The 22969-nt window shown below is 44.9% G+C and overlaps 1 protein-coding gene across 1 annotated transcript in view; it reads right to left on the bottom strand.

Annotated features, from left to right (window-relative positions):
• Snmp1 (Sensory neuron membrane protein 1) overlaps positions 1-22969 on the bottom strand; it is a 58970-nt gene that overhangs the window by 31660 nt on the left and 4341 nt on the right. Inside the window, 5 exon segments of the mRNA XM_065232492.1 lie at positions 5990-6168; positions 6234-6437; positions 6499-6795; positions 6853-7252; positions 7321-7478. Coding sequence (XP_065088564.1) covers positions 5990-6168; positions 6234-6437; positions 6499-6795; positions 6853-7252; positions 7321-7478 — 1238 coding nt within the window.

Consider the following 22969-nt stretch of genomic DNA (forward strand, 5'->3'; position numbering starts at 1 on the left):
GAAGCGAAGAAAGAAAAAGTGTGTCTGTTCTATTCCAAGTTATGCTATCGAATAAAGTACACGTAGTTTGTAAATCGGTTTTCTTTTATTCTCTTTCATGGTGACGCGAGTCTCGAAATTTCCTCCGATCGTTTGTGATCCAAAGCCAGCAGCAATCCAACGAGCAGCATCGCGCGTTCATCCAGCAGCAGCAAAATGCCCTCCGGAACATCCAAGTGCAGTTACCGTCGAATCTCGAAGCGATTCTCGACTCACTGGCGAGTAACGTCAAGGAGTTCAGGTACGACGCCGAGAACAGCATAACGTTTTTTTCTTCGTGGTTCTCGCGCTATGAAGAGCTATTCGCTTCCCGGCTGGATGACCAAGCAAAGGTGAGGTTATTGATCTGGAAACTTGGCATCGTGGAGCACGAGCGCTATTGCAGCTTCATACTGCCGAAGACATCCAAGGATTTCACCTTCGAAGAGACCGTAGGTAAGCTCAAAGCCCATTTTGGAGCAGCGGAATCGATCATCAGCAAACGCTATCGATGCCTCCAAGTAGCGAAAGGACCGACCGAGGATTTCGCCACCTACACCTGCCGAATCAACAAAACATGCGTTAAGTTCGAGCTGGGAAATCTCTCGGAAGAGCAATTTAAGGCTCTGATATTCGTCTGCGGTTTGAAGTCCGAGCCGGTTACTGGCGCGCATCGAGGAGAAGACGGATGTTACTCTTGAGCAGTTTCCCACCGAATGCCAACGCCTTTTGAATCTTCAGCATGACACTGCGATGATCGAGCGACCCAATAACGCGAAAGAGGAACTGCCACACTTACCGGATCCTCCCAAGGATTATATCTTCACCTTCTGACGCTGAAACGGGATCCTGGATTTGTATCGGCTGTACAACGCGACTGGAAAACTGTTTTCAAATATCTCCACAACAAAGTTCTAAGATCATCGCAGCGCTCAAATTGGTTTGTGGTAATGCACAAAAAGATAAGGCATAAAGAGTTGCTGTTTCAACGAGGTGTAGTAACCCCTATTGTGAATCTTGTCCGGGAGAGCTAGAAACCACGAAACACAAGCTGTTCCGTTGCCAACATGTCACGGATATCTACGAAGAAAATTATTGCATCACGATTCTAGGTCAGCCAGATTAGAACCGGAGGAATGGAGTTATCCATACTTGCGAAACAGTAATGAAACAACTAAACTCTGTATAATTAAATTATTAGGTCTTTACTTTAGCTAACTCAATAGGATTGGACAATTTTGTATTTTATCTAGATATTAACAACTAAGCAGCGGTTCCGGAAGCAGCAACGAACGTGGCAGGAGCATTTCAGTGCTTCATCGTCGTCGCGTAGTGCAGTGAGTGAAAAAAGTGCCACTGAGTCCCTGTTGGAAGTGCGGATCGATGCACTACACAAGGGACTGTGAGTACAAAGACCATAAGTGCACGAAATGTAAACAATATGGATATAACGAAGGTTACTGTGAAAGTGATCGTCCAAGTCCAAGTCGCTGTGAACAATGTACGAGGGTTAAGAAAGTTTGTTCCGGTGTTTCGGTTCAACTCCCGTTCGACTCAGCCTTGGACATCACCGTCGTATCATCCGAGACTTGGAAGCAGCTAGGAAAACCACCAACCAGATCACCGTCAGTGAACCCGAAAACCGAATCGGGCGATCCTCTGAAGCTACTATCGGAGTTCGATTGCTCGATCACCGTCAACGACGTAACGCAAGTGGGAACGGTCTACGTCGTCGCGCAAGATCTGCACATACTGGGTCTGGATTTGGTGGAAGCATTCCAGCTCAACTCCGTTCCGATGAACGTCTTCTGTCGACAGGTCAGCAATTCCTCTTCATCCATCGTAGAGCGGCTCAAGGCTGCCTGGAAGTATTTAGCATCAACCTCGGACGGTGTACCAAAGCAACGGTGTAGCTCGACCTCAAGCCAGGACAAAGGTCAGTGTTTCGTCCAAAACGTCCCGTGGCCCACGCTATGTACCAGGCTGTCGATGATGAGCTTGACCGTCTCGAGCGCTTGCGGATCATCACGCCAATCGACTATTCGGAGTGGGCTGCTCCAGTTGTGGTGGTTCGAAAGGCAAACGGCAGTATTCGGATTTGCAGTGATTATTCCAGGGCTTGAACGATGCTCTCAAGGTATTCAGCATCATCGACATGTCAGAATCGTACCTGCAGCTTGAAGTCGACGAATCATCGAGTAAGCTCCTCGCAATCAACACCTACTGGGGCATCTACAAAGTCAACCGTTTCAGCAACTCGTTGACACCATATTGGCGGGTCTCAAGCACAATTGCGGTTACATCGATGACATCGTAGTCGGCGGAGAAGATGAGGAACAGCATTGGCGGAACTTGAACGCACTTTTCCAGCGTCTGTAAAAGTTCGGGTTCACAGTGCTCCTTTGGACGTCAGCAGATTAAATATCTTGGACACTTACTCGATCACCATGGAGTTCGTCCCGATTCAGCCAAGATCGAAGTCATCAAGCTCATGCCGGCACCCACGGATGTGTCCGGAGTTCGGTCGTTTCTCGGAGCCGTAAACGTCTACGGGAAATTCGTACCGAACATGCAAGCTGTGCGCTACCCACTGGACGAATTGCTGAAGACGGGAGTCAAATTCGCTTGGACAGTGGAGTGTCAGAGGGCGTTCAAAACCATCTTGTCGTCGGACTTGCTCCTGACCCATTACAATCCCAAGCAAGAAATCATCGTTTCGACCGATGCGTCATCAATCGGTCTGGGAGCGAGCATCAGTCACTATTTTCCCGATAATACTGTTGGAGATGGAGCTAACATGCATTTATTTAAATATCTACCTAAACGCACCACACAACACCCTACAGTGTAAATCTCTCTGTAAAGAGTGGATAGAGCGCGCATGCGCAATCAGCCTCCGTCCACCGATCACTGACCGTTAACCAAAACGATCGATGCAAACCCACTCCCTATGTAAAAATTGTATATAGATTAGTAGTCATTAACAAACGAATTGAAACAGACGTGCGGTCGATAGTTCTGTGCTTCACTTTCTTATCACGGTCTGGGTACTTAACGTTCGACGTGCAACTTTGCGGGACTTTGTCATTTGTGCGGTGGTACTTAATTAGTGTAGCTTCAGTCGGACCTTAGTGAAAAGGTCGACGAGCTTCTCAAGTGGCCTACATCTGAAGAAATAGTGGTGTTTCCTGGACGAAAAAGGCTTGTGGCGACCCAAGCCGCCGGTCAGTAATTCGGTTCATGCAAACCGGACTTTGTACGTTTTTCGGTGGCTGCTAAACAGCAGCAAAGTAAGACCTTCGGTGGCCGGCATAGTTCTTGCTCGAACAAATACAATCAAAGTCGTCCAGCATGCTTCGAGAGCCACCAGCCACACCACCAGGCACCAGCTGAGCGCAACTACAGCCAAACGGATCGTGAGGGCTTGGCCATCATATATGCGGTAACCAAGTTCCACCGCATGATATTCGGACGCAAGTTCCTCCTCCAAACCGACCATCAACCACTAATTCGAATCTTCGGTAGCAAGAAGGGCATTCCAGTGACGCTGTTGACTTTGTCATATAGCACGTGGCCACGGACAAATTTGGTCACGCTGAAATCCTTTCTCGTCTCATCAACCACCATGCGAAACCCGACGAAGACATCGTGATCGCTTCTGTCACCTTAGAGAGTGACATGAGGTCAGTAGTGTGTGATTCATTTAATGTGTTTCCTTTGAGTTTTGACACAGTACAACAAAGCACCAAGACGGATCCGGTGCTCAAGAAGGTCTACCGGTACGTCCAGGAAGGCTGGTCAAATTCCCTGGCCAGCGACGCAAATCGAGAACTTATTCGTTTCCATCATCGCCGTGAATCGCTAACCACGGTGCAGTGCTGCATTCTCTCCGGCGAAAGGCTTGTCATTCCGTCAAGCGATGCCTCGAAGAAATACAGCGGGGGCACCACGGTATTCAGGGGTTGAAGGCACTTTCCCGCAGTTACGCTCGACAACGAGATTGCCGATTACGTGAAAGCGTACTCACCACGCGCCTTGACAGCAAAGTCCCCTGCAGCAGCGACCCCTGTGCCCTGACCCAAGCCAACCTTGGCAGCGTGTCCACGTGGACTACATCGTTCCCATCGACGACGACTACTATCTGCTCGCCGTGGATTCGTTTTCGAAATGGCCGGAAGTCATCCGCACACGTCGCGTCACGGCTTCTGCAACGATCAACATCCTCCGAAGTATCTTCGCACGTCTGTGGATGCCGGAAACGTTGGTGTCAGACAACGGCACCCAATTCACAAGCTCGGAATTCGCTCAGTTCTGCAAGACGAATGGAATCGACCATGTAACAACTGCACCGTTTCACCCACAATCAAACGGCCAAGTAGAGCGATTTGTCGACACGTTCAAGCGAGCGATCAAGAAGCTTGAAGAGGAGAGAAGTTCGGCCGATGAAGCCTTGGATAGGTTCTAGCTGGACTACCGAAGCACACCTAACCCGTCAGCGCCGGAAGGTCTATCACCGTCGGAGATCATGTTCGGACGACGTTTACGTACCTGTCTCGAACTACTACGTTCATTGCCAGAACGTGCACCGCCGGAACCGTCGACCAGAAGAAGTCCAGGATGAGATCCTTTAGCCCAAGCGATCTCGTCTACGCCAAGATCTACACCAAGAACACCTGGAATTGGGTTCCTGACACGATTGTCGAAAGAGTAGGACGAGTGATGTATAATGTCTTGATCGATATTCGTCGATTAGTTCGATCGCACCTGAACCAGCAGAGAAGTCGAACGTTAACGATATGAACACGTCCAAAGTTGCAAAGGAAATTCGGCTTCGGCTTGTTTCGTTTAGCAACAACTAGGTGATGGCTGTGTTAGGAAAGACACCTTGTGGTCTAAACATATGTATGGGAAATTTTGATGCTAACAGTTTTAGTTAAATTTCTTAGCTGTTTAACTTTTTTCATTATTTGTACTATATGCCACAAAATTGCTGAATGAAGCCTCCGTCGAATGGCATATTGCATGACATATTTCACATTAATGCTTTGGAGAAATATGCGTTCAAAATCTTTCATAATTTCGTTACATGTTCCATTTTCGGGATTCACAAAGTGTATCCCCAAATAGAAATCACAGACGTAGTCCCATGTCAAAAAGTTAAAAATAAATCATTACATCATCTGCAAAGTCAGCTTATATCATTCGCTGCAGAGGATGATAGGAAATGCAACTAACATTCAAAGTATTACATTTTTGGCTTGCATCCTCGCTTTCCTCAAAAATCTGCTCGAGTATGAGGAAAATCGATGAAAATTTTACCCAGTCTAGGAGTATACTAATAGACTGAGTGAAACCTCTCTCGATTTTCCTCACATTCGAAAAGTTTCTTCTGGAAAATCGAGTATGAGTAACCTACCTTTTTGGGAATTAGAGTGAATAAAACTTAAATTTGAGTTGGTTTAAACGGCCGTGAAGGCAAGAATCTCGGAATCTTAAAAATGTTGGTGGTGCCAGGCAATGAGATGTTAACAGGTGAAGAAATTGTCGTCTCTTTTGATCCTCCACTGTTTAAATGGATGTTGGAATTTGACGTCACAATCCATTAAATAGCAGTAGAACTAGAGCAAATTCACAATGCCACGCCTGCTAACATCACATTCAATGGTCGAGCGTGTTTCGACGCGGACGGCAGAGCCGTACTCAGGATTTTGTGTTTGGTGATAAACTCTCTAACCTACAAATTTCTTACGTTGCTACGAAATCAGCTTTTCTGTTTGGAGTAAATTTGTTCCCATATCCGTGAACGGCAGCCGTGAACCATAGTTCACGGTCCACGCCTAGAAGGAAATGTACTCCGTGAACTGTACTAGAATAGTTCACGGCTCTCATTCACAAACATGGGAACGGATTGCTTTGCGCGTACGAAATGGCCCGAATATCAACATTTGAGGTACACACAGAGACTACTCACAGAAACAGTTGATACTTCAGCTGGTTGGTCCAGGTCTTGTTGAGTGAAACGCCTTCTTCCACCCAAAACACGGGTAAAATCACTTCCGGCAGTTGTCCCATTACTTCGTTATCCCGAATCGGTTCGATTTCCATGCTGAACTGCAATCGCTTGGCGGCTGAAACCGGCGTTCCCGAATGCTAGGATTCCGTTGATAAATAACGATCAACTCGACTGAAGGCAAATACTATGCGTGCTTGCTTACCAATTGGAAGTGAATGAACATGTCGTGGTCCTTCTCGTTGGGTGCCAGTCCATCGACGTCGGCTAGCAGCTTTGGATCTCCATCGTAAAAGTGCGGCTTCGAACCGATGAACGGAGCTCCCAAGCAAGGACTCAAGTCCATCGTTCCCTTTGGTGGACAATCGTCCGGTGGATCACGACAGAAGCAGTGAAGTTCAGGAGTATTCTGAAATTATGGAATGTTTCTGGCTCTAAACGAATTTCCATACACACAGCTGACAACTCACCTTCAGATCTCCAAAATCCAGCTTGTAGAAACTCATCGGCAACCCCGCATACTTGGACTTTCCGACGTAATGAGCTCCTAACGAGCGACAAATTTCCGGTGACCAAGCCCACAACTTGTCCTGCGTCGTCATAAACGGTGGAAAGATGGTCGAATCCGTTCCGATGTACCGATTGCATTCATCACCGTCGTAGACATCCATTTCGGGTTCGTCGTTGTAGCTGACGACACGTCCAAGGTCCATAATGTTCTTAACTCCTCGGTAGACCACCCATCGACCTGCTTCCGATCCGTTTCTCTGAAGTTGTACGTGATCAATTCAACGGAAGCCACAACAATCTCCTTCCCTACTTACCACGCCAAACAAAGAAAACTTGAAGTGAGTCTCGTTGTACGGTATAACGACTCCTTCCGACTCCAATCCGGAACAGAGTGCCTTGGCCGAAAAGTCATGACTACTGCAGTCGATCATTATCCCATCAAAAAGCAAGTCCATGACTCGTGTCGTCAAAAATCCCGTACTCAGTGGATTCATTATGATGTTCATGCCCTTGGAAACCAGAGGCATCATGGCTTCCCGCTCCCGCTGGACCATCAAGAGCGCTCCCATGACCACCGGATGCGGTAAGGTAATCATTTCGTCGCCCGTGAGCGGAAGCGACAGGTCCGGACGAAAGATCCAGGTGTTCTTCAGCGTGAAGGTCAAAGTGTCGTCCTCCAAGTTGTCTACGGTGTCGTATTTCTCCTTCCACTCTCTTCCGGTTGGTCGGAATTTCAGAATTGTAAAATGAATCAAGTGCATTGATTTAGAATTGATACTCACTCGAAATGGTATGGTCCTATTTCCTGGACATGGGGTTTGCCGCCCTGCATGACGTCGTCCGGATTGGTCACGTGGAACAGGTACACCTTGAAGTCGAGGGGAAAGGGCATTTTTTCGAACATCCACCGCATCTGCGTGCCCGGCTTCAGTAGGACATTCTGAAATCAAAGCACAGGAAATCAAAAGGGGGTGAGCTCAAATTTTCCAACGAGATAAAGGTGCTTTTGTAGATCAAGGACTTTGTAATTACACGTGAATTTGTACAGTTCAAGATATTGAAAATATTGAGAAAACACTGAGATCTCAAAAACTCTTTAAATAACTACGGGATCAGGAAGAATATTTCAAGTGCATCATCTTGATTTAGTGTTTTAAAAAATAGTTTCCAGTCCAACAATAAAATTCCAAGCATCAATATCATCGGAGAAAATATATTAAACGAATGCTATCTGCAAGGGACTTTTTGATTGTTTTTCAATGCCAGCTAAATGTAGACAAAGTTTGACTAAACTGCCAAAAATGGTTGTAGCACGTTTGGTTTAATGCCGTTTGGCATAAAACCGTCTGGCCTGGTGATGTATCATTAGGCCGAAATTTTTATAGTGGTTCACTTTTCGTCATAGGACATCTGCGTTCTTCTTATTTGAGCACATACTTGATGGAATTACAAATCTCGGAAACTACATTAACGTCACACTTTGTAAATGCAATTTGCAATGCAACATTGCAGGTACATTTTTATTTTCTTAGTATTGGAGCTGATATTTGTGCTCTTATTTTTTTTAAGTGAAAAAGAGATTCATCAGGTTTAAGACCAAACATTTCTTGACACAAAAGCACCGTTAAGATGTAAAGTTTAGTTAATATAAAAAGGGAATAAGGCCTTAGCAGACTACCTTAAGAAATAAGCCGGAGCAAATAAAGAAAAATAAATTATGTTGATGCATTGTTCATCCAAAATGTTACAAACCATTTCGACAATAAGCCCCAAAAGAATAGGTCATGTTTCAAAGAACGAAAAAATCTACTATGAATAATCTGAAGCTAGTAATGTCATGAGATGAAAGTTTTTAAACATAAAAGATGCTTTAAAGAAATAAAAATCAGCTATGAAAATTCAAAGGCTTCCTCATCTAAAAACGTTCCTATTTGCGATATCCCTCGAATATTTACAATGATCTTAACTTTCTTCTAATGTTGACAATATTGGATTCCAAATTGAAAATCTTCAAATTAGAAAATAAGTTTAATTAACTCAGCATAAGATTGTTAAAATTATTCAGATATTGAATAATGAAATATATTCTTAAATTTGTGATTTATATATATTTTTTTAAAAGATTTTTGATCTTTTTTTTTATATAATTCAAGTTTGAAAAGACAAAAAGAATTAAAATTAAGATAGGGCTAATTAGGGAACCTCTTGAGTCTAAAACTGATTCACTTACCCTACTCTAGTTAAATCTTTTACTTTTTAAAGTTCGTCCTAATTTCTTTGACATAATGACCCATTTGACATAATGGGCAAAATCAAGAACAGTAAAACTCGAAAGCACTGCTCACGTTTAAGTGAGTTGGAATTTTAACCAAAAACAAAAAGTCTGTATCTATTAAAGAATTTGCAGTTATAAAATGTCAACACAGGCGCCACATTTTATTTTTCATGAAAACGACGTATCGACATTCAGCCGAGATATTTAAAAAAAATTCAAAAAATTTAAGATATTAAAAAAATTAAGCTCACTTAACCTTCCTCATGCATTCGGGAAAAGTTACACATTGTGCATTAGCGGGTCAAATAGACCCAAACAGCGACTGGCGCCGTTTTTCTGACTCCGAAACTCCGACTACGACTCTCTGACTCCGAATCTCCGACTCCAACTCTCAGACTCCGACTCTCAGACTCCGACTTTCTGACTTCGACTCTCTGACTTCAACTCACCGACTCCGACTATCCAACTCTGACTTTCCGACTTTGGCTATCCAACTCCAACTTTCCGACTCCGACTCTCTGACTCCAACTATCCTACTCCGACTCCGACTCTCCGACTCCGACTCTCCGATTGTTACTATCCGACTCCTACTCTCCAACTCCTACTCTCCAACTACGATTCTCTGACTCCGACTCTCCAACTCTGATTTTCCTACTCCGACTCTCCGACTCCAACTCTCCTACTCCGACTCTCCGATTCCGACTCTCCGACTCGGACTCTCCGACTCCGACTCGGACTCTCCGACTCCGACTCTCCGACTCCGACTCTCCGACTCCGGCTCTCCGACTCCGATTCTCCGATTCCGACTCTCCGACTCCAACTCTCCGACTCCGACTCCGACTCTCCGACTCCGACTCTCCGACTCCGACTCTCCGACTCCGACTCTCCGACTCTGACTCTCCGACTCCAACTCTCCGACTCCGACTCTCCGACTCCGACTCTCCGACTCCGACTCTCCGACTCCGACTCTCCGACTCCGGCTCTCCGACTCCGATTCTCCGATTCCAACTCTCCGACTCCAACTCTCCGACTCCGACTCCGACTCTCCGACTCCGACTCTCCGACTCCGACTCTCCGACTCCGACTCTCCGACTCCGACTCTCCGACTCCGACTCTCCGACTCCGACTCTCCGACTCCGACTCTCCGACTCCGACTCTGCGACTCCGAATCTCCGACTCCAACTCTCCGACTCCGACTCCGACTCTCCGACTCCAACTCTCCGACTCCGACTCTCCGACTCCGACTCTCCGACTCCGACTCTCCGACTCCGACTCTTCGACTCCGACTCTTCGACTCTGACTCTCCGACTCTGCGATTCCGACTTTCCGACTTTCCGACTCCGACTCCTACTCTCCGACTCTGACTGTGACTCAGACTCCACCGCCGACTCTCCAACTCCGACTCTCCAACTCCGACTCCCTGACTCCGACTCTCTGACTCCGACTCTCCGACTCCGACCTTCTGACTCCGACTCTCCGACTTCGACTCTCCGACTCCGACTCTCCGCCTCTGACTCTCCGATTCCGACTTTTCCACTCCAACTCCGACTCTCCGACTTCGACTCTCCGACTCCGACTCTCCGCCTCTGACTCTCCGATTCCGAATTTTCCACTCAACCTCCGACTCTCCGATTCTGACTTTCCGATTTCGACTCCGACTCTTCGACTCCAACTCCGACTCTCCGACTCCAACTCTCCTACTCTCTGACTCCGACTATCCATCTTCGACTTTCCGACTCCTACTCTCCGACTCCTCGACTCCACTGCTCTGTTTTAAACATAAAGTTTTGAGTCTTTATGTTAAAATATAGGATTAAAAACTAGTCCTAAGTCAGAAGCTAGCAAAGTACATTTTAGGTAATTTCCAAGCAGAATATTGTCATCTTCGGCAAATTATTTTAACCTTCCTAGTGCATTAGGGTCGTTTTGACCCGGCGTCACTTTAAAAAAGCTGTAACTTTGTAACGAAATATGATAGAGACCTGCAATTTCCTCACTTTTCCTAACTTTCGAAAACGAACATTTTGCTGTTAAAAGAAGCTTCCAGCAATCTCTAGGGTCATTAGGGTCTAAAAAGACCCAGACAGCAACTCGCTCCCAAAAATCCATTTTCAATCTTGATCTATTGGCCTCAAATCAAAGATGAAGGTTCTTAGAATGGCACCCTGCCCAGGATTTTTTTCTAATTTGGGAATTTAGGCTACCTGGCACCGGTTCCGATAGGGCACAAAAGGACACTTCCAAAACCACATCTAAAGGGTGATACGGTCAAAATTTGGTCAATATCAACTTGACGTATTTCTTTCAATTTTGCATTTAAAAAACCTGAACACCCCTCATTTTGAAGGTGTGTGTGTGTAGAATGTTGCTCCTATTTTGATTTTGGAATTCACTCTTCAGTTGTCAAAATGCCGTCCAAGCAAGAAGAGCAGCGTATCAAAATTTTGCTCGCGCATCGCGAAAATCCGAGCTACTCGCACGCAAAGTTGGCAAAATCGCTAAAAGTTGCCAAATCAACCGTTACAAATGTAATTAAAGTGTTTGGGGAACGTTTGTCGACAGCCAGGAAGTCTGGATCGGGGGGAAATCGAAAACCGGAAGCCGCTGAGACGACAAAGAGAGTTGCCGGTAGTTTCAAGCGAAACCCTAGCCTCTCTCTCCGAGATGCCGCAAATAAGCTGGGTGTATCGTCTACAACCGTGCATCGAGCCAAAACACGAGCCGGACTATCGACTTACAAGAAGGTAGTGACTCCAAATCGCGATGATAAACAAAATACGACGGCCAAAGCGCGATCCCGGAGGCTGTACACGACGATGCTGACGAAGTTTGACTGCGTGGTAATGGACCACGAAACCTACGTCAAAGCCGACTACAAGCAGCTTCCGGGACAGGAGTTTTATACGGCAAAAGGAAGGGGAAAGCAGATGTTTTCAAGCACATGAAACTGTCAAAGTTCGCAAAGAAATATCTGGTTTGGCAAGCCATCTGTACCTGTGGCTTGAAAAGCAGCATTTTCATAGCTTCCGTGACTGTCAACCAAGAAATTTACGTGAAAGAGTGTTTGAATAAACGTCTGCTGCCTTTCCTGAAGAAACACGGTTGTTCCGTACTGTTTTGGCCGGATTTGGCATCTTGCCATTACGGTAAAAAGGCCATGGAGCGGTACGCCGCCAACAACGTGCAGGTGGTTCCCAAGGACAAGAACCCTCCAAACACGCCAGAGCTCCGCCCAATTGAGAAATACTGGGCTATTGTCAAGCGGAACCTAAAGAAGACCAAAAAACTGCTAAGGGCGAGCAGCAGTTCAAGGCAAACTGGCTTTCTGCGGCGAAGAAGGTGGACAAGGTGGCTGTACAAAATCTGATGGCAGGGGTCAAGCGTAAGGCCCGGCAATTCGGATTTGGAAAAGCGGAAGCCTAACTGAATATTTTTCCTGAATTTTATACTAATTGAACTTGAAAAAGAAATTTAATTTGATTTTTTAAATAAACGATTTCACCGATTTACACGCGTTTTCCCTTGACCAAATTTTGACCGTATCACCCTTTAATCCGCAACAAATATATTAGAAATTATGTTGATGCATTGTTCATGCAAAATGTTACAAACCATTACGACAATAATCCCCAAAAGAATAGGTCATGTTTCAAAGAACGAAAAAATCTACTATGAATAATCTTAAGCTAGTAATGTCATTAGATGAACATTTTGAAACATAAAAGATGCTTTAAAGATATAAAAATCAGCTATGAAAATTCAAAGGCTTCCTCATCTAAAAACGTTCCTATTTGCGATATCTCTCGAATATTTACAATAATCTTAACTTTCTTCTAATGTTGACAATATTGGATTCCAAATTGAAAATCTTCAAATTAGAAAATAAGTTTAATTAACTCAGCATAAGATTGTTAAAATTATTCAGATATTGAATTATGAAATATATTCTTAAATTTGTGATTTAAATATATTTTTTTAAAAGATTTTTGATCTTTTTTTTTTATATAATTCAAGTTTGAAAAGGCAAAAAGAATTAAAATTAAGATAGGGCTAATTAGGGAACCTCTTGAGTCTAAAACTGATTCACTTACCCTACTCTAGTTAAATCTTTTACTTTTTTAAAGTTCGTCCTAATTTCTTTGACATAATGACCCATTTGACATAATGGGCAAAATCAAGAACAGTAAAACTCGAAAGCACTGCTCACGTTTAAGTGAGTTGGAATTTTAACCAAAAACAAAAAGTCTGTATCTATTAAAGAATTTGCAGTTATAAAATGTCAACACAGGCGCCACATTTTATTTTTCATGAAAACGACGTATCGACATTCAGCCGAGATATTTAAAAAAAATTCAAAAAATTTAAGATATAAAAAAAATTAAGCTCACTTAACCTTCCTCATGCATTCGGGAAAAGTTACACATTGTGCATTAGCGGGTCAAATAGACCCAAACAGCGACTGGCGCCGTTTTTCTGACTCCGACACTCCGACTACGACTCTCTGACTCCGAATCTCCGACTCCAACTCTCAGACTCCGACTCTCAGACTCCGACTTTCTGACTTCGACTCTCTGACTTCAACTCACCGACTCCGACTATCCAACTCTGACTTTCCGACTTTGGCTATCCAACTCCAACTTTCCGACTCCGACTCTCTGACTCCAACTATCCTACTCCGACTCCGACTCTCCGACTCCGACTCTCCGATTGTTACTATCCGACTCCTACTCTCCAACTCCTACTCTCCAACTCCTACTCTCCAACTACGATTCTCTGACTCCGACTCTCCAACTCTGATTTTCCTACTCCGACTCTCCGACTCCAACTCTCCTACTCCGACTCTCCGATTCCGACTCTCCGACTCGGACTCTCCGACTCGGACTCTCCGACTCCGACTCTCCGACTCCGACTCTCCGACTCCGACTCTCCGACTCTGACTCTCCGACTCCAACTCTCCGACTCCGACTCTCCGACTCCGGCTCTTCGACTCCGATTCTCCGATTCCGACTCTCCGACTCCAACTCTCCGACTCCGACTCCGACTCTCCGACTCCGACTCTCCGACTCCGACTCTCCGACTCTGACTCTCCGACTCCAACTCTCCGACTCCGACTCTCCGACTCCGACTCTCCGACTCCGACTCTCCGACTCCGACTCTCCGACTCCGGCTCTCCGACTCCGATTCTCCGATTCCAACTCTCCGACTCCAACTCTCCGACTCCGACTCCGACTCTCCGACTCCGACTCTCCGACTCCGACTCTCCGACTCCGACTCTCCGACTCCGACTCTCCGACTCCGACTCTGCGACTCCGAATCTCCGACTCCAACTCTCCGACTCCGACTCTCCGACTCCGACTCTCCGACTCCGACTCTCCGACTCCGACTCTTCGACTCCGACTCTTCGACTCTGACTCTCCGACTCTGCGATTCCGACTCTGCGATTCCGACTTTCCGACTCCGACTCCTACTCTCCGACTCTGACTGTGACTCAGACTCCACCTCCGACTCTCCAACTCCGACTCTCCAACTCCGACTCTCCAACTCCGACTCTCCAACTCCGACTCCCTGACTCCGACTCCCCGACTCCGACTCTCTGACTCCGACTCTCCGACTCCGACCTTCTGACTCCGACTCTCCGACTTCGACTCTCCGACTCCGACTCTCCGCCTCTGACTCTCCGATTCCGACTTTTCCACTCCAACTCCGACTCTCCGACTCCGACTCTCCGACTCCGACTCTCCGACTTCGACTCTCCGATTCTAACTTTCCGACTCCAACTCTCCAACTCCGACTCCGACTCTTCGACTGCGACTATCCTACTCCGACTCTCCGACTCCAACTCTCCTACTCTCTGACTCCGACTATCCATCTTCGACTTTCCGACTCCTACTCTCCGACTCCTCGACTCCACTGCTCTGTTTTAAACATAAAGTTTTGAGTCTTTATGTTAAAATATAGGATTAAAAACTAGTCTGAAAGTAACGAGCCAGACGGGCTACGTTAAAAAACCCCTAGCCTCTGGTCAAGCCACGGAGGTCGTCTGGGGTGGCAACACACGCCTCTTTTGTTAATAGCTCACCTTATAATTCAAATTTCTCAGGGTCGGCCACCGACCTCGGGAGGACTCAGAACAACCGCTGGCTTACCTTGCTGTGCCGAAATGAAATAACGAGCGGACAATAAACCCTCATCTGCCGAACATGCTGGCTCTTTCGATCAAAAAGATAAGTAATTGGAAAGTGTTTTTTAGTTTGAATTACATATATTAAAGCCTATTTCTTGCTGCGCTGTAGCGCTGGGGCCCCGTTGACGGTGGGAATTGGAAGGAGGGATGACACGTACCTTTCTGCTTCGTGGTGGTTTCGTCGAAATTACCGAATGCTCGATGAACATTTCAAATGGTCCTATCTGCTTTGATCGATTCTCTTCATCGACTTTCTCTTTTCATAACCACTGCTATGCAAACAGATTTCGCGCTAATTCTACCACATAGTTTGATAAAGGAGGTTCTTATCTAGCGTCCAAAACGTCAAATACAGCAGGGAAAGGTTTTGCAGCTGAGTTATTAACGAAAGAGAAAGTCGATGAAGAGAATCGATCAAAGCAGATAGGACCATTTGAAATGTTCATCGAGAATGGTGCTGCCGATCTCGAGGGGTGAACGAACGACGGCAACGTCAGTGGAGATGTGTGCCGTATCCTAGTGGTCTTTGCCACGTGGGTTCCACGTACAGTGGAGTCGGTCGAATCAGCCTTGCGGATCGTTAGCGGTAGATCGCAAGCTGAGGTGCTCGGGATGAAATTCACCTGCTGGCACGCTGGGAAACAGCGTAGCGTGCAACAGAATGGTGAAGTGAGTCAAACGGTAATTTACTCGACTTTGTACCGTGTAGCGTGGTACAAAACGGACCTCACAATCGCGAACTTTTCTGTGTTCGGGCTATTGGTTTAATCACCTGATTACTCCTTAGGGTAATCTTATCACCAACTCACTATGTTGCTCCTCGGAGCTTCACTACACCGTATCGACCGAACCTTTTAATGCGAGGGTTTTAATTAGCTTCTGGTTTGTTTCCTAGTCCCGACTTGAGTGACGATCGCTCCCTCGGTAATCTGTTATCCAAGCCCTCCATCTTCCATCCTTTTCCTTTTCTCCCATCATCCTTTCCTTTTTCCTCCCGGATCCAGTGTTGATGTGGCGGTACCAATTGCCCATTTACAGCGTTTACTCCAACAAAGGCTTTTATACCACTTGCTTTCAGGTGGTGGCTCGATAGTAAAACTATTTTTAAATTCAAGTTAACAATGCTAGATTTTTGTATTATAATTAATAAACTACTCGCAGTTTTCAATGAGAGCCAGCAAAAGTTATTTGCTAGGAAATAATGTTAATGAAATCTAGAAATTCAGTCAGATGAACATCTATTGTTCCGATTTCAAGTGGATCGGTAACAAGTCCTAAGTCAAAAGCTAGTATAAAGTACATTAGGTAATTTCCAAGCAGAATATTGTCATCTTCGGCAAATTATTTTAACCTTCCTAGTGCATTAGGGTCTTTTTGACCCGGCGTCACTTTATAAAAGCTGTAACTTTGTAACGAAATATGATAGAGACCTGCAATTTCCTCACTTTTCCTAACTTTCGGAAACGAACATTTTGCTGTTAAATCAAAAGATGACGGTTCTTAGAATGGCACCCTGCCCAGGATTTTTCTAATTTGGGAATTTAGGCTACCTGGCACCGGTTCCGATAGGGCACAAAAGGACACTTCCAAAACCACATCTACTGGTACCGTCCGACAGCTCAAAATTTTCATCCAGAAGTAAATAGACATCATGCCATGCACCGAAATCTGGACACACACATCTGGACACCCAGAACCGGTTTTGGTAGGGCCCCAAAATGACAATTTGTAACAAGTACGCTTTTCCATTTATTTATTTATTTGCACAGAATTCCTAATTATACAAGTTTCCACATTTAAGTATTTTGCATGAACTTTCGTTTTTTTTACAATTAAGTTCATAAATTTATTCACCGTCAAGGAACGTACGTCCACTTATATATAGTTACACTTGTCATACAAAAACCAAAGAGTTCCCAATACGTTCAGCTAATTCGCTCCATTTGACCCGAATACGCTACCTGTTCATTTAAGTCCGGGGTTCGAATCCGAACCGTTCTCTCGTATAAAAGATTAACCGAAAATAGATTTGAGCAAGATAGTAGATTGAATTTGCATTATAAGGAAAGATATATAGCATTGAATGGTTACAAAGAAAAATGATGAAAATTGTCGTTTGAAAGGTCGTTGAATTACTTCGGTAATTTGACGTACTTCCGGCCACGATGACCGTTGAATTCACACTTCTACTCGTTCACTCTGACTTGAACCGTGGAAGAGGCGGGAGTGCGAGTAGATAGTACTTAAGTGTACTTAGTGTCGCGGTGTGTTTTTCGTGGTATGTTAAGTTAAAAATGTGAGGAGCCTAAAAGACCGAATTTAATGTTACTTCTTTGTTCCTTTCCGTTAGCCTGTAGAGTGCAAACTGTACCTGTAGAAGTTCCGTGCGGTCCACTAATTGTGTGTGCAAAATTGTTAGAAAGGTAAGGTGAATAATGTATTTTGTGTGGAGATGTATCTGAAATGTGTCGAACAGCCGTTCGACGGCTTTTTGTGTAGGATCGTTTTGTGCAGATTTGAATTTGCACCGCATTGCTTCTAGCGATAGATGGCTTTGCCCGGCACACCGCAATCGAAGAAAGTAATCCCACTCTCTAGACCCCACGCTTCAACGTCAAGGGTCCCGGTTCGGAGGAGAATTCGGAAGGGAGACACGTGATCCCACGTACATTATTTGTCTTCGACGATCCCTTCGTTGACATTTGCGCCACCGGCAGTCGGCACTAGCTCAGTACCAATTCGAGGGTTCGATTGGGAATTTCCGCACCATATCAGTCCGGGGTGCAATGTGCAAACACCACCACCGTTTGAATAGACTGCTACTTTTCCGACCTCACTCCCACAAAGGGATGCTTCCTTGCCGACACGGATGAAGCAGCGACGACAATGATTACCGTGAGTAAATGAATAGCATGCAAATCTTCACACACACAAACACATGAGCTCGAAGAAGATTATCAAGTTAGGCTAGCAATCGCTAGAACCAGATCACGAAACCGCACACACGATTAGGGAGAACTAGCAAACAAACTAACAAATAGGAAAGAAACAACAACAAGTGCCATGAATAAACCTATTTTGGAACACGAATAAATCAAATAATGATTTTCGTTATTTAGCCCTGAAATAAATGTTGTTTTCGTAAAGTAAAAGCTTTTCTCGTACTGTTAATTTATGTTGGCTAGATTCTTCACGTTTTAGTCGATCTATTTTGCGTTATTTTTTTGTAGTATTTTTTGTTGTAGTTGAATTTACTCCAGGTTGGACTGCCTGGGAAAACAGTCTCCGCACTCACGTGTCAGGATCGGGGGAGGAAATCTGAAAGGGAAAGTTCCTTCAGTGATGATAAATGTGAGTGGGGTTGTTGTGTTACGGTAGAACAACGGTTAGCATCAACTTTCGCTTAGTACCGTTTGTAAGGATCTCAATCCCTCATAAGGGGCCTTATTACGGGTGTCACTACACGGTGACAAGGAAGTGATACTAAGAATAAGAGCCGTGATTGCCGTGCAAATCAAACGGGAATCACTTCAGGGTGATGACAAGTGACAAGTTTTCACCGGGAAGTGACATCCGACAAGATTCCAGTCTGCTGAATCACTCTCAAACTAAATTTCGGTCTCTTCACTGAAAATAAAATTTCGTTTATACAACGAAATCGCTCGTTTGTTCTATGAATTTATTCGTTGTTTTCTGCAACGAAATGGATTTGTACATTGTATGAAGCTAGTTTCGTTAGAACTGCCACACTCGCTATCGCTACACCCAACCAGCGGTCCACAAGTGTTGGTTGTGGAAACAGAAAAAATGGGGAGTGTGTTAGTGAGGATGGTTAAAAATAACTTCATCATTGGAAGGAATAAATGACAAAAAAATAAAATTAGACTTCAGACAGGACTCGACTCATGCACCTTGCGATCATTAGATCTGTGCTTTATCCATCGCTCTATCTGTGCTATGAGAAGAGGTAAAGCTAAAGGCAAATAAGAAGCACTCATGGAGCGGTACTTCGATTTCTCTTGCTTTTTCTGCTGCTTGCATGTATTTTTTTTCTCTAACATAAAACCACCGCGATGATTTATTGTGGTAGCTTGCATGTATTGGTCAAACCGACAATATTTCTAAAAAAAATATCCCATCTCCAACACACAATCAGCACTTTAGGAGACAATAAGCGGAGTTGTTGGTTTGATGGTACGAAGATGTATTTGTATATTATACGAATAAGGCGTAATATTGACATTGCGCCAGATGACAGGAAAAACGAATGTTTCGTACCATTTATGAAAGATGTGTTGTATGCACGATATTCATTTTTACGAAACGGTTTTCAGAGAAATAACGAAAATACATTTTCAGTGTTCCATTCATAAACCCGCCTGAGGTTGGGTTTCTTGCCGGGAAAATCAAACCTTGACGAGTGGTTTCTCCGGAGGTGGCGTTTAAGCCACTCGTTTTAGAGACAGGAAGCGTATTCGGTGGTCGAGATCTCGCAAGCTGCGAGTCGTGAGTTACAAATTCCAAAACCTCATGTACTGGTACCGTCTGACGGCTCAAAATTTATGATTTTTCCTTTTTGAGCCCTACCGGAACCGGTTCCAGGGATCCAGATGTAGCCACATCCACCTATTGGTCCATGGCATGATGCTTATTTACGTCTGGATGCAAAATCATAAATTTTGAGTCGTCGGCGGTACTAGTATGATGTTTGGGAAGTGTGTTTTTTGGGAATCCAGATGTGGTCAGATCAACCGGTATGTCCATGGCGTGATGTCTTTTTACTTCTGGATGAAACTCATAAATTTTGAGCTATCGGACGTACAAGAGGGTTAGGAAGTATCCTTTCTGGAACTCTGCCGGACCCGGTTTCGAGTATCCAGATGTGGCCAGATTCACCTTTTGGTCCATGGCATGATGTCCATCTGGTTGAAAATCATAAATTTTGAGCCGTCGGACGATACCACTGCATGAGGATTAGGAAGTGTCCTTTTTGGGGCCCTCCCGGAACCGGTTCTGGATATCCAGATGTGGCAAGATCAGCCTGTTGGTCCATGGCGTAATGTCAATTTACATATGGATGAAAAGTCATAAACTTCGAGCCGTCGGACGGTACATGAGGATTTGGAAGTGCCCTTTTTGTTTTAAAGCTATAGTTGATTAATATTTGCATAGAAGCTACATTAACGTTTATTGGGTGATGTTATTCAGTGCCACTGACAAATTGAATAATGGTTCTGAAAAATTTGTTTAAACACTCTCCAAAACTATTTTGCTAGCATCTGCTTGTAGCTGGATCTGCAGCTTCGTTTCAGCTACTTTACAGCACAACGCTGGAAAGGTTGGCTTATAAAGCTGGAAATGTTAGTTGGGTAGTGCATTAGGGTCTTTTTGACAGGCGTCACTTTAAAAAAGCTGTAACTTTTTAACGAAATATGAGAGATCTGAAATTTTCTCACTTTTCATAACTTTCGGAAACGAACATTTTGCTGTTAAAAGAAGCTTTCAGCTATCTTTAGGGTTACTGGTCTAAAAAGACCCAGACAGCAACTCGCTCCCAAAAATCCATGTTTGAACCGATTATTGATCTATTGGCCTTAAAAGAAATATAAAGGCTCCTAAAATGACCATGTGCTCAATATTTCTCCAATTTGGACATCAAGGTCCTGGCCAAATTCCGGCCAGGCCTCAAATAGGCCACATTCATCCAGAAGTAAATAGACATCATGCTATGGCACAAAATGTTGATCTGAGCACAATCTGGATTCTTGGAACCGGTTCCGGTAGGTCCCAAAAAGGACACTTAGAAAACCTCATGTACTGGAAGCGTCCGATGGCTCAACATTTATGATTTTTCATCCAAAAGTAAATAGATATCATGCCACAAACAAACACGTGCATTTGGTTACATCCGGATACTCAGAACCGATTCCAGCAGGGCAGGTATGGATGCTAACCACTACGCTGGGTCGTCCCCCAAAACTAATAGTTGATGTTCTAAGATTTTGGGCACTTGTGTCCATTGCGTCCAAGTTTAAACATCTTAAAAATGTACTTTTTGTAGACAATTTGCTATTGTTTTCGGTATACATTTTTTTTTCTGAAATGGCAATTCAGTTTTCTACAACTTTGTATCAGATGTCATTTCGATTAGATGAGCTGTCAGAGCATGAAAGATTTATTGAAAGTTACCGAATATACCATTTTGAAAAATAAGGCGGGAGTCAAAATGGCCGAGTTCCGACACACACTTGGTTAATTGCACCTAATGAACAAAATTGAGGTCTTCGTTACCTCAATCGGTAAAGCAAGACCATGCTGGAGGTGGCAGGGTTCGATTTCCAGTCCAGTGTAGGCATTTTTTTGGGTTGGAAAATTTCTCGACTTCCCTGGGCATGGGCATGAGAGTATTATTTTACTTGCCACATAAGTTAAGTTGGCTGAGGCTGGTTCGCCTCCGGCACTAACTTGCCACATAATTATACTAATGCAAAAATGGTACAGGCATCGAAAGCTCTCAATTAACAGCTGTGGAGTGCATCTAGAACACTAAGTTGAGAGCACGCGATAAGCTAATCAGCGACAAGCAATAAGTTTGAAATGCGAAGAAGAAGAAGAAAAATTATGCGAAATTTCATGGAATTCTGAGAGGAAAAAAATGTTGAACCGCTTTGTTCCCACAGGGCATATAGTGCGATGTCACAGAGTTGGTAACCCTATTCTATCTCTTTGTTTTTGCTATCGATCAGATAAAAAAACAAATAAAACGCAATTCAGTTAAGTACAATAAAATCGCGAGTCATATTTTATTACCCCGAATTCCACACTTGAATCACGCGGATTCCACTGCCCAAACCTCCGACAGGTTATGGGCCCAGTTTTTTCGTGCGGACAATCGGGAAGTTCCGAGTTTTACGCGTTTTAAGTTTTCGGTCAGTCGCGCGCACGAGGATTTTTTTTCTCGAGGTGGAGGAAGATGGCGGACGCTGCGAAGTTTTCGTTCCCGAGACTTTCCAACACGAATTGGAACGTTTGGAAGTTCCGGATGGAGATGCTGCTTACTCGTGAGGAGTTGTGGCATGTCATTGACGAGGCCAAGCCCGAGCCCGTCACTGCGCAGTGGACGAAGGAGGATAAAAAGGCCAAAGCTACCATCGGTCTCACCATCGAAGACAATCAGCTAGGGTTGCTCAAAAATGCAACGAGTGCGCGTGCGATGTGGAATGCGTTGAAAACGCACCACGAAAAAGCTACTGTGACGTCACGGATTTCGTTGCTCAAAAAGTTATGCAACAAGAATTTGCACGAAGGAGGCGATATGGAATCGCACCTGCTGGACGTCGAGGAGCTTTTTGATCGGTTGCAGGCGGCTGGTTTGGAGCTCGAGCAGGAGATGAAAGTGGCCATAGTTTTGAGAAGCATTCCGGAAACGTACAATGGCCTGGTGACTGCGCTCGAGAGTCACCCCGACGAGGATATTACGATGGAGCTGGTGAAGTCAAAACTTCGAGACGAATACCAGAAGCGGATGGATCGTGGTCGCAGCTCCGATGACAGCAAGGCACTGAAGACGATGGCGAAATCGAAGTCTGCGGAAAAGGTTTGCTTCCATTGTAATAAGCCCGGCCATTATCGCAAGAACTGCCGGAAGTATCTGGCTTCACTGAAAGGCGAGCCGGATAACCAGAAGCAGCAAGCATCAGGAAGCAGCAGGAGTTCCAATGGACCAAAGGCGAAGCAAGCACAGGATTCCGGTGCACCCCTACTATTCTGGGCGAGTGCAGGTCGAACCACCGATGCCGAGGAGGTGAAGTGCTGTTTTGCAAACGGTTTGAAGAGCTACTGGTTCGTCGATAGCGGCGCGTCGCAGCATATGACAGGCGACAGGAGATTTTTCTCGGAGCTGGTGGAAGACGTGCATGTCGATGTTACTCTTGCGAACGGGAAGAAGACAGTTGCTGCAGGCGTCGGCAAC

The sequence above is a fragment of the Ochlerotatus camptorhynchus genome, unplaced genomic scaffold (assembly GCF_037179485.1).
Source record: "Ochlerotatus camptorhynchus isolate MF236.1 unplaced genomic scaffold, CSIRO-AGI_Acam_v1.1 ptg000370l, whole genome shotgun sequence".
NCBI classification, from domain to species: Eukaryota; Metazoa; Arthropoda; class Insecta; order Diptera; family Culicidae; genus Ochlerotatus; species Ochlerotatus camptorhynchus.